General features: G+C 37.9%; 1 protein-coding gene across 1 annotated transcript in view; it reads right to left on the bottom strand.

Moving 5' to 3' along the window:
• Positions 1–18,233, bottom strand: part of LOC115210615 — an 82,822-nt gene that overhangs the window by 25,698 nt on the left and 38,891 nt on the right. The window contains exons 11-18 of the mRNA XM_036502658.1: positions 15,945–16,047; positions 13,507–13,721; positions 12,185–12,576; positions 10,461–10,613; positions 8,432–8,581; positions 6,680–6,896; positions 4,574–4,730; positions 2,482–2,653 (exon numbers count right to left, since the gene is read on the bottom strand). Of these exons, the coding sequence (XP_036358551.1) occupies positions 2,482–2,653; positions 4,574–4,730; positions 6,680–6,896; positions 8,432–8,581; positions 10,461–10,613; positions 12,185–12,576; positions 13,507–13,721; positions 15,945–16,047 (1,559 nt within the window). The remainder of the gene's footprint in view (positions 1–2,481; positions 2,654–4,573; positions 4,731–6,679; positions 6,897–8,431; positions 8,582–10,460; positions 10,614–12,184; positions 12,577–13,506; positions 13,722–15,944; positions 16,048–18,233) is intronic.

Consider the following 18,233-nt stretch of genomic DNA (forward strand, 5'->3'; position numbering starts at 1 on the left):
TTGAGAGTTTGTTCCAGCAGCAAACTTTTCGACCCCAGTCTGGTTCCCTACTGGGTAACGCGGTCCTTGTTGTCCCGGGCGATGACCGATCCGGCATGATTTTTTGGCTTGTTTTCATTAAATGATTGACGGCGACATCAGAGGGGTCCATTTTTTCAGAGTCAATTTTTTGACAAGACGCCGCCTCTGTGACGGTGACGTTAGAAGAAGGGACTGTTTGTACAGGGTCAATTTTTTGACAAAACACCGCTTCCGAATTCTCCGAATTAATATATTGTTCATATCGAACTCGCATAAGACTTACAGATCGAAATTCGCCTCTATTTATTTTGGTAGTCATGTTTCCGGTGACTTTCTAAATTCAGTGACCAATTTGCTCTTTTTTGCGTTTGTTCGTGAAAAATCGCTTTGTTTTTGTTTTGTTTTCGTCCGCGTAACGTGTTTTTTCTTTCTGTGTGCACGTGTGAGCGCGTGTAAGCATTATTTATGCTTTACAATTAAAATGTGTACATGTATGCACAAACAGTTGCATGTATACTTTACAATTAAAATGTCTACGTGTATGCATAAACAGTTGCATGTATACTTATCTAATTAATTAATTAATTTATGTACTTACTGTCTTTCAAGAGCTCTGATGTTCGCTTCTATTTCTTATGCATGTCACATGGAAATATTATGCATAAAAGAAATAAAACCATACTATATATGGCAATAATAGTTATTATTATTATTATTATTATTATTTTATTATTATTATTTTATTATTATTATTCTATGTTTGACTTTTGCTTTATATTTGCACAAGTTGGCTCCAAGTCTCACCCAGAGACCTCAAGAGACAACAGGTTGGAAGTTCACGTTGTTGTTATGCCTAGTGTGCCATATATTGGGGGGGGGGGTTGTACTAATGAATGTCTAAAAAAAAACGATAATTATGTTTGTTTTAAACCTTGAGATTACATAGAAAGTATTTTGCGTAGGATATGAGCAGTTCCCATGAGCACTATCTTTTGAATTTCTGCCATTTTAGGGTTTCCTGGTATCTGAGTTAGGTAGCAATTACCCCCTTTTGCTATCATTCCCAGGGCACCTATGACAACAGGTATTGTTTTAGTCTTCAGCTTCCACATTTTGCTGATTTCTATTTCAAGATCTTTATATTTGCTCTGTTTTTGGTAGGTCTTGACAGATACGTTTATATCGATTGGGACAGTCATATCAATGAGGTGACATGTTCTTTGTTTGAAGTCTTTCAATATGATGTCTGGCCTATTTGCATCTATCTTTCTGTCAGTTTGAATGGTGAAGTTCCAGAGGAGTGTGATGTGGTCATTTTCAAGCACTGGAGGTGGTTTGTGTTCCCACCAGTTTTTTTCATGGAGCAAATCCAGGTTTTTGCAGATTACCCAGTGAATATATTGTGCAGCTCTATCATGCCTGTTGAGATACTCTGTAGGCGCTAGAAGACTGCACTTGGAGACCACATGGTCAATGGTTTCATTTTGTTGTTGACATACACGACATGTTGGGCTACTGCCGTTCTTTAATATGTTGGCCTGATAGTTTCTTGTTGGTAGGCATTGATCTTGAGCTGCTATGATAAACCCTTCTGTTTCAGATTTTAAGCCAGAGGCCATTAGCCATTGATGGGTCAGGGCTTTGTCAACATCTACATTATTCGCTCTCTTTGGGTATTTGCCATAGAGAGGTTTTTCTTGCTATTTATCATTCAGAATATCTAAGGCCGCAGTTTTAGCACGGGTTTTCATGCGCTTAGCTTTTTCTGTGCCTGTTTCTTGTATGTCTATCTCTAATTCCGAAATTTGTTGTATTCGGAATTCACTTAGATATTCCTTTGCCTGTTTTGTTACTGAGTATGATACTTTCTTGTTTTCATGTTTTGAGACAAGTTTTAACATCCAGTCCTCAGAGTTTTTCAGGTAGGTGTCTAGGCCAATTGTAGCAATCTTCATTGTTATTGCCAGTTGTAAAAGTCCACGGCCTCCCTCTTTTCTTGGCAGATAAAGTCGTTCTGTATTTGCCTTAGGGTGGTGCATTCTATGCATTGTCAACAGTTTTCGTATTTTTCTGTCAAGATTTCATATTTCAGTAATTGACCAGTTAACGATATTGAAACTGTAAGTCACAACTGGTATGGCTAATGCATTGATCGCTTCGATCCTGTTTCTCGCATTCAGCTCTGTCTTGAGTATTGCTCTCACTCTGCGTATTATTATTATTATTATTATTATTATTATTATTATTATTATTATTATTATTATCATCATCATTATTATTATTATTATTAGAAGAAGAAGAAGAAGAAGAAGAAGAGAAGAAGAAGAAGAAATGATGGAAAAGGGGTAGTAGTAGTAGTAGTAGTAGTAGTAGTAGTAGTAGTAGTAGGGGAGGAGGAAGAGGGGTGGGGTATGAGGAGGAGGGGTGGGAAGGACGAGGAGGAGGAGGAGGAATACTTACACAAGGTTACGACCATCTTCTTATCAGAACTCATATCAAATGAAATAATTTTCTTCTTGTGTGCGGGAATACAATGAATTAGTTGACCTCCAGGTAAGGCAAATGCATTTTGATCAGCTTCAAGGTAGGCTACACCTGACTCTTTACATTGCGATAATAGATTTTGCGCCACCTATCAAATGAAAAGTTGTAACTTTTATTATCACGATACTGTAATATATGTATTTACCATCATCATCATCATCGTCGTCGTCGTCATCATCATCATCATCGTCATCATCTCCTTCATTTTACGTTTTCCATACTGACACGTGTCGGACGGTTTGACGAGTGGCACCGACACCAGCGAGGTGACCAAGTAACTTGCAAAACAAAGACCCCGTTCACTGAGAGAGGAAGTAGTAATGAGAGAGGTGGCTTAGTGCCAAGTGACGAGAGTTTAAGTATGATACAGGGGGGGGGAACAGGTGTCTTGCTGTATGGGAGCTGCATGGCTATCTCAGTGAGAGAAGAGAGAGAAGACATGAGAGGAAGAGAGAAGACGTGAGAGAAAGAGAGAAGACGTGAGAGAAGAGAGAGAAAACGTGAGAGGAAGAGGGAGAAGACGTGAAGAAGAGAGAGAAGACGTGAGAGGAAGAGAGAAGACGTGAGAGAAGAGAGAGAAGACGTGAGAGGAAGAGAGAAGACGTGAGAGAAAGAGAGAAGACGTGAGAGAAGAGAGAGAAAGAGAGAGATGGTGTTGAAGATGTATCGGAGCATACCCTAAAGTGAAAGGAGGTGAATATAAATGAAGAGGTACAGAGGTTTGGACAGGCTGAGTGAGCGAGTTCGCGAGAGTAGGAAAGGGGTGTGGGAGATAGAGAGGAAGGGAATGCAGTGAACACAAGCTATACTTTTCACTTAGTTGGCCAGTTTGTAGAAATATGGCTGACAGTGAGAGGGACGACAGACGGAGAGAGAGAGAGAGAGAGAGGACGTATGCATGACTAAGATTTTAAATTAAATAAATAAATGCGCCCTTTTAAAGCCTAGCCAGACTCATGGGCCCAGTTTCCCAATTTCAATGGCGTATGTATTCCCCAGCTGGACGGGACGCCAGTCCATCGCAGCGTTACTCATTTTTGCCAGCTGAGTGGACTGGAGCAAGGTGAAATGAAGTGTTTTGCTCAAGAACACAACACGTCGCCCGGTCCAGGAATCAAAACCACAATCTTACGATCATGATGCCGACACCCTAACCACTAAGCCACGCGTCTCCACAAGATTTTAAATACTAATAAAAAACATTAGAAGGAATGAGTTTACGTTCATTTTACTTCACTCACAGCCAGGTTTTGTAATATTAGTTTTTAAGATAGGTACAAGGCCAGAAGGAAATTAACTGCTTTTCATTTTATCAACACTGGAGAGATGAAAGGAGAAGATGCACCCGGCGGAATTCAACGTTGCTTTTCATCCTTCCAGAGCCGATATAATAAAGTACGACTCAAATAAGAGAATCATACAAATGTATTTCGGTTCTGATTTATGCAGTGTTGTGCATAAAATATACCTCGTTTATATAATGACGAGCTGTCATTATATAAGCATAAATAGGCCATCCATTAGCATGCTAACCTAATTTATGTCTGCTTTATATACAGATAAGATTCTATGCTATTGATTTTGGAAGGAAACCGAGTAGGTCTTCTCTAAGGAGTCATTAACAAATCGTGAAACGATCTGTTACCAGATTCCTTTTTTTTTATCGATACATTAAAAACAGACGGAATGAGCTTACATTCTTCTTGGTTCACCTAGAGCCAGGCTTTTTAATGTGTGTGTGTGTGTGTGTGTGTGTGTGTGTGTGTGTGTGTGTGTGTGTGTGTGTATGTGTGTGTGTGTGTGTGTGTGTGTGTGTGTGTGTGTGTGTGTGTGTGTGTGTGTGTGTGTGTGTGTGTGTGTGTGTGTGTGTGTGTGTGTGCGGTTCATTCCTTACTAACTAATGAAGGTTATGTGTGCCTTTAAGCACCGGAGTCTTTATACACCAAATTCTCTCTTTCTCCGGAGTTAAACAACAAGGGTGATTGAATAATAAATATGCTCAGTTTACCGGCGTTTTTGATAATCGTCCAAGTAGCTGTGTTACTAGCTGGTTCGGGTCATAGTCTAAAGCATTCTGGGACAGCAAGATTGCCTTATTAGCAGTTGCGAGATCCTCTTCTTCAGGAAATTTTTCTAATGCTAACGAGAAGTCGTTTACAATTTCCCTAATCATATGCAAAGAAGAAAGAAAGAAGGAAAAAGTAAAACAAATATTTTAAATCATTAACTCTTTAAAATATGATTTTTATTTTTATTTTTGCATTGTTTTAAAGCCACACGAGATTGACCAGTTATTCTAACGACCGAGAAAGCTTAAAAAATAAACAGGTATACACCCGTAGGTTTTAAAACTCGGGATGAAAAAGGAAGGAAACTAAATAATATTAAACAACCTTTTTTCAGAAATCGAAGAATCTTTTCGGAATTTTATTCTAAAGCAATGAAAAAACGAGAACACATTAGAATGTTTGTAATTCGGTTTGAACACAATTTCTTGTCGTCTGCGGTCTTAGAGTTTAATCTGAAAAATCGCTATTATATCATTTACCCTATTGATTCTGATTGCAGTTTTGTGTGTCCCTCTAACCTTTCTGTCAACTAACTAATCATATTTCATTAACATTTACGAATGGCAAACCAACTCTAATTTCAGAACTTTTGATAATCATTTGTAGGCTGGGATTCTGAAAAAAACCTTCTTCAGACATTCTTTGCAATATAGTTGTAAAACTATTTCCCGTTTGAACAAGAATTAAGTTGAACAGGATTTTTAATGTTATTACAATGAACTGAGTGAGATCACGGGAAATAAATAACCCATTATTATTGAGAAAATGAAAAGGGATGTGTATATGCAGTTTTTCAATTTGTTAGAAATGACTATCACATCTCCCTCAAATCATACCCTTCGTTTTCTGTCAACAACGATGGGCACGATGACGGATACGTTACATATATCGTTAATTATAAGATAGTGTAAAGCATTGTTCTACCCTTATAGCCTTCTGAGGTACTAATACCCCTACACCGTAAAATCGCAGAAAACATTGGGATCCCACGTTCTACAGTTAATAGAGTGATTGTGCAATTCACCAGAGAGGAGAAAGAGTTCACCTCACCTTGCCCAGGTCGACCAGGACCCTCTGACAGGACCCTTCGCTTTAAGAGAAGTGTGGAGGATAATCCTCGTTGCAAGGCCTCTGGCATAGCAAAACATGTTGATGTCGGTCCCATAACACCTGTCAGGTATCTTCACTAACTTAGCTACTATGACAGAGCAGCAAGAAGGAAGCCACTTCCTCAACCAGCCAATATGAAGCGGAGAAAAGATTGGGCCAGTGAGATGATGGAGAGGCTTCTAGCATTTTGGGACACTGTCATATTTTCTGATGAGTCTAGATTTGCTATATTTTCTGACAGTAGTCGAGTGTGGATCTGAAGACTCTGTGATCAACAAAACATGGTGGCTATTCCATGATGGTCTAGGGAGCAATTTGGAACAATGGTCGATCAGAGCTGGTGGAGTGTGAGGGAAAGATAAACTCAGGTAAACATGAGTCCATATTGCAGAGAGAACTCCTTCCAATCATTTCCAGTGGTGAACTAATTAAAGAAGATTCTCTTTTTATGGAAGATGGAGCTCCTTGTCATACAGCTAAAAAGAGCCAAGATTGGTTGGAAAGAATGGCATTAAAAAGCTTCCATAGCTAAGCCAATCACCAGATATGAACCCTATTGAACACCTCAGGGGCATAATGGACAGGACACTTCGTAAAAAGAACAAGAAAGCATCCTCAAATCCAGATGTTTGAGATTACTGCATGAAACATGGCATCAATTCCCCTAGAGAATATTCGTCATCTGATCGGTAGCATGCCTAATAGGGTCCTTGCACTGAAAAATGCAAAAAGCATGTCTACTAAATATAAGATATTCACTTCATAATAATTAATAAATAATTTGAGTGTATAATTTCAGATTTAAAAAAATTTTAACAATTTTAAGAGTCTATTTACTTCTACCATCTCTATGTATATATGGTAATGGGTGTATATATGTGTGTGTATTAGTGTGTGTGTATATCCTTGTGTGTGTGTGTGAAAATTATACTCACATAACACACGTAGCTTTTAATTTAGTGAATAAAAAGTTGAAGTTTAGTAAAACATCGTCTTTAAGCTGCTGCAATGATTCGCCTTGGGTAAGGAGATAAGGAAGAATGTTCAACTTTCTCAGATTTGGCCGGTTGTTAAATTGAACCGGCTGTGATGTAACTAACCGATCCGATCTTCCGCTCTGTCCATTTCTTCCAACATACGGTTTCGCTCTTCCTTTAAAAAAAAAATAAAACAAATTCAGAAAATAAAAACAGTATTAACTGTCTCGTTAGATTCGACTGGACCCAGATATCAGAGCTGTCGTTTAGTAGCCTAGTGAACCCTGGCGGAGAAGATCTATGATCAAATATGATCCATCATGACTCCTTTATCCATTTTTCGGGCATTTCGCTTCTAGGATTATATTACTCAATGTATCAATCCTTTTTAATATAATAAGGATATTTTAACCACCACAAGGTTCAGTTCTTGTTGCATGATGCAGTTTGTGCGCCTCAATGACCCTAAGAGCTACGCCATCGAAGAGCGCGCTCTTGGTAAGCCTCCCATGCTGGACAGATCAAAGTAGCGCGGCCAGACTAATAAGGTTAAAAAGGGCTTCAATAGGGCCAACATTCCTACATATAAAAATCAAAGTTTCAGTAGTATCGATGACAATTCAAAACCAACAAGGCCCGAGAAAGGATGGCCTTCCTTCAGAGGGCCACATGACGCGGTGCAACAAAATCTGAAAGGAAGTTGCAAGACTGACTCTCTTTCTGACCACCAAGAGAAACATCAAAGCTACAACACACGAGGAGATCTAGCTGTTACTTCTAAAATGTAATGAGCACGTAAAGGCTTCTACGTTGGTGCGACTATTTACAAAGTTTGTGACACATTTGGAAGTGGGAAACACCACTTGTTAATATGGCGTTAGTTGAGTAGGCCCAGCGGGTTGTAGAAGCAGTAAGAGCAGTGTGGAGTTGGGGAGAGCTTAGTTGCCTTGTGATTCCCAGGCCCCACGGGAACATTTTACTGCAATGGACTAGAGTCCAGTCCAGAAGAGGTTATATATATATCTCACAACTGATTATCACGACGGAAACCTATGTTGGTTCACATTCACTGAACAGTGTTAGAGAAGATTATATAGCATACATATTTTAACACAAAGATTATGATTTCGAATTTCACTTCAGGTACTGCGGATGTTGTTTCTTCATCCTACTTACCTGATTCTGTATTCTGGAACAATAATAAAATCCTTCTATCCGATACGAGACACATTGTCATACAACGGACCAACGACTCAGAAAAGAGAAACTATAACTGTTGTAGTAGAGAAGGGAAATGTTCCACTTGATATTCCACTACTTACAGTCCAAGATTTTATTGGTTGAATACAGTACAACCGGTTGTCACGTGCGAGCATGTATAGCTTGGCAACATGTAAAATACTTCCGCTAATTGTTTGAAGTGTTTATGTAGTTGCAAGCAGACATCCACTTTCGACCTCCTCGCCTTTAACCCGCGGAACACCGGGGATGTGATAACTGAGGGAGGGAGGGAGGGAGGCATCAGCTCTCTAGCTGTTATTCATTACAGCTGTGTAGGCTGGAACAATATGAAATGAAGTGCCTTGCTCAAGGACACAATGCACCACCCAATCCAAGACTTGAACTCACAAGCTAACGATCGTTAGTAGGACACCTCGCTAACCACTACGCCTTGGAAAGGTTCAATACAAATTCTATAATGTAACTCACCATCAGCCCAAGTCCCACTGAAAAAGTCGATGAGGCCTTGAAACAGTTTTTCTTTGACTTTTGGGTCGAAACAATAGCGATCGTTAGCCACTTCTATAAACTGTCGGTGGTACCAGTATAATACCTGAATTCCATCAGACCCTCGGTTAACTTTATAGGAAAATACAAGAATCTTATGAAATATTATAATTCACTGAAAAATATAATGTTTTTAGAATCACATTAAAATGAAATAATGACTAATTTGCATTCTGCCACAATAATTCATCAACTTTCAACAGACAAGTCTCCATAGTTGTGTAGGTCACGGGCCGGTTTAATTCTCCGCAGGGAACAGCAGCGAGAGTGACGAGTGGTTCGCGGTGTGGCAGAGCAACCAACTCTGCGAGGAACATCCATACCACTACAGGATGTAACTCACGATTCGGTTGTCTGGCCTCATGTCATCACGGATCAAGGAGATATCAGATCACGCCCCAGCTGTAGCCAATGCATCTTAAGTTATAATATTTCAAAACTACATTACCTTTATTTTATTTGTTTCAGTCAGTAGACTGTGGCCATGCTGGGGCACCCCCAGTACTGCCTTGGAGAATTTTTAGTCGAATAAATCGACGCCAATGCTTTTTCTTTACACCTGATATTTATTCTGTTGGTCACTTTTGCCGAACAGCTAAGTTACGGGGACGTAAAACAAGCCATCACTGGTTGTCAAATGTGAGGAGACGAACACAAACACAAAGATTCACGCACAAATACACATATATACGAGGGGGGGTGTTGAAAAGTTCCTGGCTTTAAGGGTATTGCGAAAAGCCTGGCTAGGGGCCCAGCCTTCCGATTTGTTCTACATGGCTAAGAAACACTGAAGGACCGCTGCAACAAGTTTGTGGATCTGAGAAGAGAATGTGTTGAATAAAATCATAATTAACTGATCCTCCTGTATCTCCTTTTACCCAAAGCCAGGAACTTTTCTCTCTTTCTCTCTCTATATACGTATATGTGTATATATATATATATATATATATATAATATATATATATATATATATATAATTTCAACAATTGAGGGTAAAATTAATTAATTATTAATCAATTTCACCAAGTATTCAGTATGTAAAGGGACCATTTTAGGCGAATTCAAAATATTACATTATATATAAGGGCTTAGTAAAATAAATTACTTTGCCACATACTGAACTCATTAGAAATAGCAGCTAAAGAAATTTCTTCAACTATTTCTAATACTTAAAGAAGATCTCTCTCAGATAGTGTTTGCCTAAACCAACTCACAAAGGTATGGGGGAAAAAACATTAAAAAATCAAGTGCAAAGGTTATTTGAGAACGTACGTTTCTAGATTAGTCAATTCGACATTTCTTTCGTCAGCTCAGAATTCCTTGAATCGGATTTGGGAACACTGAAAGTTGGGAGCATACCCTTTCTGCTTCTTATCACTTCTAGAATTCTGCTCGAACTAAAAGTGCTACCAAATTCGAATATGCAAGCGAAGAATTTCTGCTCTCCCCTTTCCACCAGCGTGGGTTAAAATTGACAAACACCATGTATTAACGGTGAAAACCGCAGCATTTAACAGAGAGAGATGAATTATAATCTCAATTTTACTAAGCCCTTATATATAATGTAATATTTTGAATTCGCCTAAAATGGTCCCTTTACATACTGAATACTTGGTGAAATTGATTAATAATTAATTAATTTTACCCTCAATTGTTGAAATTATAATTCATCTCTCTCTGTTAAATGCTGCGGTATTCACCGTTCTTTCTGTTTATCAATCTCTCCTTCATTTCCCCACTCTTACCTTTCTCTCTCAATGTCCCATTCTCTCTATTTTAGACAGATTCGCTTCTCTTTAATTCAAGAAAAATTAACTCGGCTTTCGCTGAGAACGATGAAATGAGAGCTGCATTAAGTAGTGGGATCGACTTTGTCAGCTGACCACGACTCCATGAGTGATGTTACAACTGTAACTTTTATAAGAGAACAAAAAGAAAAACATTTTGATACCCAAGTATTCTTCTAGATCATTTTTTATTCTAACCCAAAGGAGGGGAGGTAATCTTCGTATCGGGGGCGTCCAGTAAATATAAACATCGTTCAATACTTCATCGTCACATGACAAGATATCTTCGAGTTCCGATTCTGACAAACCATTCTGAACTATAAAATAAAATAAAATTTTAAGAAACAATACTGAATATGAAGAAAGTCCAGATTAAGATAACAAACAGCATACCTACATAAATGTGTCTACCAAATTTGTTTCCTCATGGCTTGCAGAAAATGGATATTTTTTTAATAAAATATTCTACAAATGCGTTTCAGATAGTATAGATTACGAGCATATTTTTTTTAATGGTAAGCCCGCACGCATACATACTGGCGCATATCACACATATCTACAAAATGAAACTTAACATTTTGAAAAAAATTATTGAAAAACATCGTCAGTAGGTGTGTATGTGAGTGCCCATAGTTTTTTTTCCCCCACATTAAATGCGTATATAATTCCTAATCTATACCATCCGAAAGGTATTTGCATTAAAAGATATCCATTTTCCTGAAACATATTTAAGGAGGAAGCAATGTTGACTTGCGTGACTTATCCGAAACTTCTTTCCCCTCCGAAAAATTTCTCACGATAAATTCCCATATAATCCGAAAGGTATTTGTAGGAAATTTCTCAAACAGAACAAAAGTCATATTTCTGAAAGTCATGAAGAAACAAAGTCGATGTTGGGGGGGGGGGGGCAAACTTGTATGGATCTGCTGAGCAACCAAAAAATGTAATTTACATATTTTTATATATTGACATTTTTTATTCGTTTCAGTCACTGAGCAACAGCAGTGGTTCTTAAACGGTATGTTATTGCTCACTTGTTCACTAGGAATATCTAGATTTTATGCGGAGTTTTAAGAATATAGTTTCAGGCTGTAGGAAAATACATAGTCACGAAAAACGTCGCGAAAAACGTGCAATTCCTAATTTGGTTCTACACAAGAAGAATGTCGTTTTGCAACTATGTGGTATATCGAGTCTAATCCTACTGCGTGGCAAGTATCTTCCATTACAACCCCATGCCCGCACTAATGCCTTGTGAGTGAATTTGGCGGACGAAAACTATGTGGGGTATGTAGTGTGTGTGTGAGGGGGGACACGTTTAATATACATCAGTTTGGATTGGGATCGAACTCATAACATTGTTTCTTTCAGTATACCAAGAATAATATATTGTGGTACCTACCACCTACGAGGTTAATTATTGAGAGTTAATTATCCAGGCCATAGACAGAAGCCAATACCAATGATACGATTCGAACCACCGAACTCTCAATTGGTTGTCTAGCACTTTACCGACAAGGCACTCTATGCTCATTAGTTCCAAACATTGTTTCTATAGAAATTCATCTCCCACTTTAGATGGAGATATCGGTAAAAAATCAGAATGATCCACAGAATGATCAGCGAATATATATATACAAAAGCAGTGATAAACAGTGGGAACACTGTACAGTTAATGAATGTGTCATTAAATGTTTTTCAGCACTGAGTTCAAATACTAGCGAAAGTGTGACTCGAAGAGATTGAGATCTAGCAGAGAGTCTTGTCCTGGCAAGGGAAGGCGTGCATGTGTGCGCTAAAACAAATAATGACCCAATGGTTACAAAGCTAAGTCACGACAACAACAAAAATCAATGAAACAGAAGTATATACAAGGAAAGATTTTTACCCAATGTCAAGTAACCAAGAGCTCTTGAGACGAGTAATTTGCCGTGTTTGTTCTCTGTACATTGGAAGAGCGTGTTGATACTGCATTCTACAGATGTTTGCAATACTGTAGTTGATGGGTCCGAATAGGAGTGCCACTCACAAGCATTGCCTATGGACAATTTTAAGTAGAGTGGAAGGGGACAGTTTTCATAGGCGTTGAGCAGGATTTTTCTCTGACTCATCGTAAGAGTTCGACCATTGTTGTGCAACCAGTAGTCCAAGATGGATCTTACGTCGGTAATAGACAATGAGGTAACTTGTATCAACTGACTTCCATCTTTTAACCACGCCTGGGAAAACAAACCAAAGAAATATTCAAATTTAGGGTAAATGAAACGATGAGGAATTAAACTAGGAGCGAATAAAATTTATGATGAATTACAGTGAAAGAGAATGAAACTTTCTACACAATTAATTTTGCCTCCTCACAACTTATCTTTCCATTTATAATAATTCCATTAACATCTGGGATACATCGTAGATACATCAAACGAGCAAAACAATGGACAGTGCTGAGTTGTCAAACATTTAAACCAAATTTTCTCAAAACAACTTGTCCGACCGTCCCATTTTGTGACATTATTTCAAGCCAGCCGGCTTTTTTGCGCAACTATATTTTTTCTTCCTTTGGGAGTCTATAAAACAAAGTATCAAATAGTTAAATATTGTTTTATCCATTATATAAAATCCGTTCTGTGTGTGTGTGTGTGTCTTCTAGGATCTCGGGCATCCTCCATCCGATTGCGCAAACTGCACGTGCATTTTTCTGGCGTACGCGTAGCATCGATCACAACAGCTGATGTACTTGCGCGTACAAATGCACGTTCCCGCGGCTTTATCGATCGCATTCTCACCTGGAATCGATTTTTGTAATTTTTTCAAGACTTATACACACCCTGATACCGTGGTATTAACTTATGACACTTTACATTCTGAGTTTAAATCCCACTGCGGTCAACTATATTTTTTCTTCCTTTGGGAGTCTAAAAGCCAAACCATAATAAATTTTAGTTTATCATGATCAAAATATATTTTCTTTTCACTGCGAAGTCATCATGAAGGATAATTTCTTTTAATGAGACAAATGGTCGCTTTTTTTTATATGTACCGTTATTTGATTAAATTATCTATATACAACCTCCAATAAGAAAAATTTTGTATATTCTTTAGAGCTAGTGGTGGTAGAAGAGCCGGCGGCGGCAAGATGATAGAAATGAAGAATTTGGTGATGAGCGTCGTAACAGACGGATGCTACTGCTAATTCAGACGCAGGAAACGTACCTTGACTTTGGAAAACAAATGTACTCCTCTTCTGGCAAGGTGGACAACACTATCTTTGTATGAGGATAAAACTTATCCCGGAACAACCATTTTAGTTGTCTCCCACCTCCCATATCATTGAGTTGATCCAAGGAATCTAGAACCAAAACTAGTGGACATTCGGAAGAACTTCTCTGTAGAGCTTCGTGGAACTGAATTTCAATTTTCTTTTTATCCTAAAATGCATATTTAATATAATATGATATAATATAATATAATAGATAGATAGATAGATAGATAGATAGATAGATAGATAGATAGATAGATAGATAGATAGATAGATAGATAGATAGATAGATAGATAGATAGATAGATAGATAGATAGATAGACAACCTTCCCATCAAACATCGCAAGCTACAAATCTTATTTCAGACAACCAGTAAAATGTACAAATGTCAAAATAAATATGAAAATCATAAACTCCATAGCTCAAATTCTTAGGTCCGATACATGCGTTATCCACTTGCATGTTACCGAACAGTTTCCTAGGCCCTGCTAGCTGAGTTTCTAAATAAAATGGGAAATATTCGCTGTTTCTCGACCTATGTGAACAGAGATGTTTCAGGAAATTACCCTTGAAACTCTATACATTTAGCTTCATACAATTATTTCCAGTGTCGCCTGAGGGTGCTATAATTATTCGGTGTGCGACTTCTTTAGAGAGGCAGACTCCTTGAACGAGCAGGTAGGTGGATTTCGATAGTTACAAGTTGCATGTCGGGGAGGTAGCTGTATAGGTAAGTGCTTGCGGTTGTAGATTTGAACGGGATGAGATATTATCCAGACAGGAATAAGTTGCCTTAACATAGTGCAAGTTGAAGGGATTATGATGTTTGTGCGTGAATGAAAAACGTTGACTTATTAAAGGTATGAAATTTCTTGCTATGTCCGTGGTGGTTTGAAGGGTATGTGAGGAATTAAATCAGATTATTTTCCTCTTCCACGTTCTAATTTGTTTTGTCGTGGATAGGGTCTTATCCATATAAACTAATTCTTCACTGAAGCTGCTCCTAATTTTAGATCATGAAAGTAAGGGAGTTCCGTATTGAAAATAGCCTCGTAGGTAGACTGATCACAGACTCTCCTGCGTATTCCTACGTATTCCATCAACAAGGTTCCTAGTCATCGATATAAATGACGTCCTTATTCAGTTATTCTGTACAAGTGAGGGTTGCATGTTTTTGATTCTGTTATGTCTAGGAAGTTGACTATAGCTAAGTGTGTTATAGTGTTTATGTTTAAGGAAAATTCATCAAATATTCCTATTAAATCTTTTCTAAATTTATCAACTTGTACAGCTATTTATATTAAATGAGGTTGCTAAACCACTATCTCGTTACAGTCCCGAGTTATCCCACAAGATTCTCACCTCAGCCCATCATATCTCCCCATAGCGATGTCAAACAAAGGGATCCACTCATTTTGCCCCCGTAATTGCTGTCATGCATGCAATAAAATTTAATTTCATAACATGTCATGATATAGCGCTTTGAAGGCGAACCCTTTCAATCCAGCAGGTCAAAGTTTAAATTTCTTAAATAATCCTTTTATTGGTGAATAAATGTATCTTAGTTTTTGGTAACTACTTACATATTAGCTTTTCAAATCATGATGTTCTTTTCTACTCTAGGCACAGGGCCCAAACTTTTGGGGTGGGGCAGTCGATTAGATCGACCCCAGTACACAAATGGTACTTAATTTATTGACCCCGAAAGAATGAAAGGCAAAGACGACCTCGGCGGAAATTGAACTCAGAACGTAAAGACAGACGAAATGCCGCTAAGCATTTCACCCGGCATGCTGATGTTTCTTATTTCTTTATTGCCCACAAGGGGCTAAACATAGAGGGGACAAACAAGGACAGAAAAAGGGATTAAGTCGATTACATCGACCCCAGCGCGTAACTGGTACTTAATTTATCGACCCCGAAAGGACGAAAGGCAAAGTCGACCTTGGCAGAATTTGAACTCAGAACGTAACGGCAGACGAAATGCCGATAAGCATTTCGCCCAGCGTCCTATCGTTTCTGCCAGCTCGCCGCCTTCTTCAAATCATACTTATTGCAAGGAGATTTTTCTTTTCAAAGTTCATCGCACGTCACTAAAAATCACGTAACACTGCTGACATGGATGTCGTAAGCTTCTCATCACTGATGTCGCTTTTGTATGCTGCGTCGAATTGCGTCATAAGTCAGCAACAGCACTTCTTGGTCGGTCGACATGTTCAGCTTAGCAGTAAAGTTATGCGAGTATGCTTATAACAGAGACCCGATGTTTCTAATCGGCCCAGCCCTCCAGTCTGGGGGTAAATTTTCCCTTTTCTCGCCAGTCTTGTAGAAGATCATAGGCTTAACCAACAAGAACAACAATGGCAACAATAAAACAAACATATATCTTACCGATGTCAGTGGTTGTGAATATGAATATATGTATTGAGCCTGTTGAATTATGCTGTTCATAAGGCTGCTAGCATCTGAGCTGGCTAGAGTGGTGCCAAGGAATCTGTGAAATAACAAATGAGTAATTATAATTGATTAAATATACCAATAACAATATTTGTTGTGTTACTTGTCACAATTACAAAGTTCAAGAATTGGGCTAATTGCCTGAACGCCCTGAGTTCATCTAAGAAGGTTGATGCAGTTCTGATGAGCGGTCTCGGAAGTATTGCAAAGGCTATGGACACAACCCTACCTCCAGACCAAACAATTAGAAAAAATATCTATAATCGAAAGCATTCAGATGTGAACCGGACTACAATATACCAATTTAATGCATTTGTAGCAGTTATTCCGATTAATAAACTATTGATCGCTTAACAGTCTTTTGTTTCAGTGTTATATTGTACTACAAGATATATTTATGGAATTCTAGTGAACACTATGTATAGATAGACGTAAACACCGTGTCTTTATATAAGATATCTTTGTGGATGCAAAACGAGACATCACCTAAGTGCCTTATTTAACTGTACGAAAGGACACTGCTTATAAACCCTTAGTTATTCAGCTGCTAACGAAATCCCAAAACATAATTGAAACTAGTTCAAGAGGTATATAAGTATATTTGTATGTGTATATATGCGTGCGTATATGCTTGTGTGTGTGTGTGTACAACATACCACCTGTGAGAACTGAATAGGTGACCTCACCACACAGGTCATCTTTTGATAAGAACACAACAATACTGACCACTCCTAAATGTTCCATTTCGTTATTCTTTATAGACTTAAATCTTTCCCCCTCTGTTCTCAATTACAATCAATCTTTTTTACTTTTAATTTTATTTTTGTTTGAGTACTTTTTTTATTTCATTTACTTTTTTTTCTTCTCCTTTTTCGCCGTCTTTTCTTTTTCTTCTTCTTCTTCTTCTTCTTCTTCTTCTTCACACATGCTTTTGTATTCTTCATATATATATATATATATATATATATATATATATATATATATATATATATATATGAGTGTGTGTGTGTGTGTGTGTGTTGTCTTCTCTGCAATTCTGAGCTATTTTTCATTATTTTTTCTAAAATCCCCAAGTAAACACGGTTATAGAGCGAGCATACAGATGTAAACATTGGCAAAAACATACATTTAGTGCATATAAGTAGTCTTTATCGTTATATATAATTTAAACTTTAATTTCCTTTATATTTAACATTCACTATTAATATCCTTACTCTTTCTGTTAGCTACTTATGACGTTATATCATATAACGTTTTTTTAAACAATATTAATAGCGTTCAGTCAATCGCTATACAAATCCATCATTTTTTGCTAAAATGTCTTATTAACGAGTTTCGTTTTTTTCACTTTCTTGAAGAGAAGATTGCATTGTTTATACCATTTATTCTTTTGAATAGTATCAGCCGAAAGTAAACATATTTGATTTACACCTGCATTAAACTCCATTTATATATATCACCGTGATCACCGTGACCGACCAGGCTATCAGATGTTGCTACACATCGCTGTTCACAATGCGCTTCGCATTGTTTTTTAGCCTTCAAATGACGCCACCCCGCTGGCTAAGCGAGCAGGCCAACAGAAGAAAGAGTGAGAGAAAGTTGTGGCGAAAGAGTACAGCAGGGATCGCCACCCCCTGCCGGAGCCTCGTGGAACTTTAGGTGCTTTCGCTCAATAAACACTCACAACGCCCGGTCTGGGAATCGAAACCGCGATCCTACGACCGCGAGTCCGCTGCCCTAACCACTGGGACATTGCGCCTTCACACACACACACACACCACACACACACATATATATATATATATATATATATATATATATATATATATATATATATAAATTAATAAATAAATAAATATGCATATATACATAAATATATGTACGTACCTACCTCTACATGTATATATACATGCATATATGGGTACAGGACATACAAAACAAGGAAAATTCCCCTTCTTCAGGCGCCTTAATTTCATCTACTCCACGTTTCGAAGGTCGAGGCGATACATGACTTCAATGAAATTTTCCTTCCCGCGAAAATCAAATTAAATAAAAATTTGAGATTTTTTTGCGGAGGGGTAAAAATGGTAACAAAAACAGGACAGTAACGACAGTACAAAATATAAACAGTAAAAGACAGGACAGAGAATAACAAGACAAGAAGGGCTGTTAAGCCGAACGAGATAAAAAAATTTTACGAACGCTATTGTTTGAGGACGG

The sequence above is a fragment of the Octopus sinensis genome, linkage group LG4 (genome assembly GCF_006345805.1).
Source record: "Octopus sinensis linkage group LG4, ASM634580v1, whole genome shotgun sequence".
NCBI lineage: Eukaryota > Metazoa > Mollusca > Cephalopoda > Octopoda > Octopodidae > Octopus > Octopus sinensis.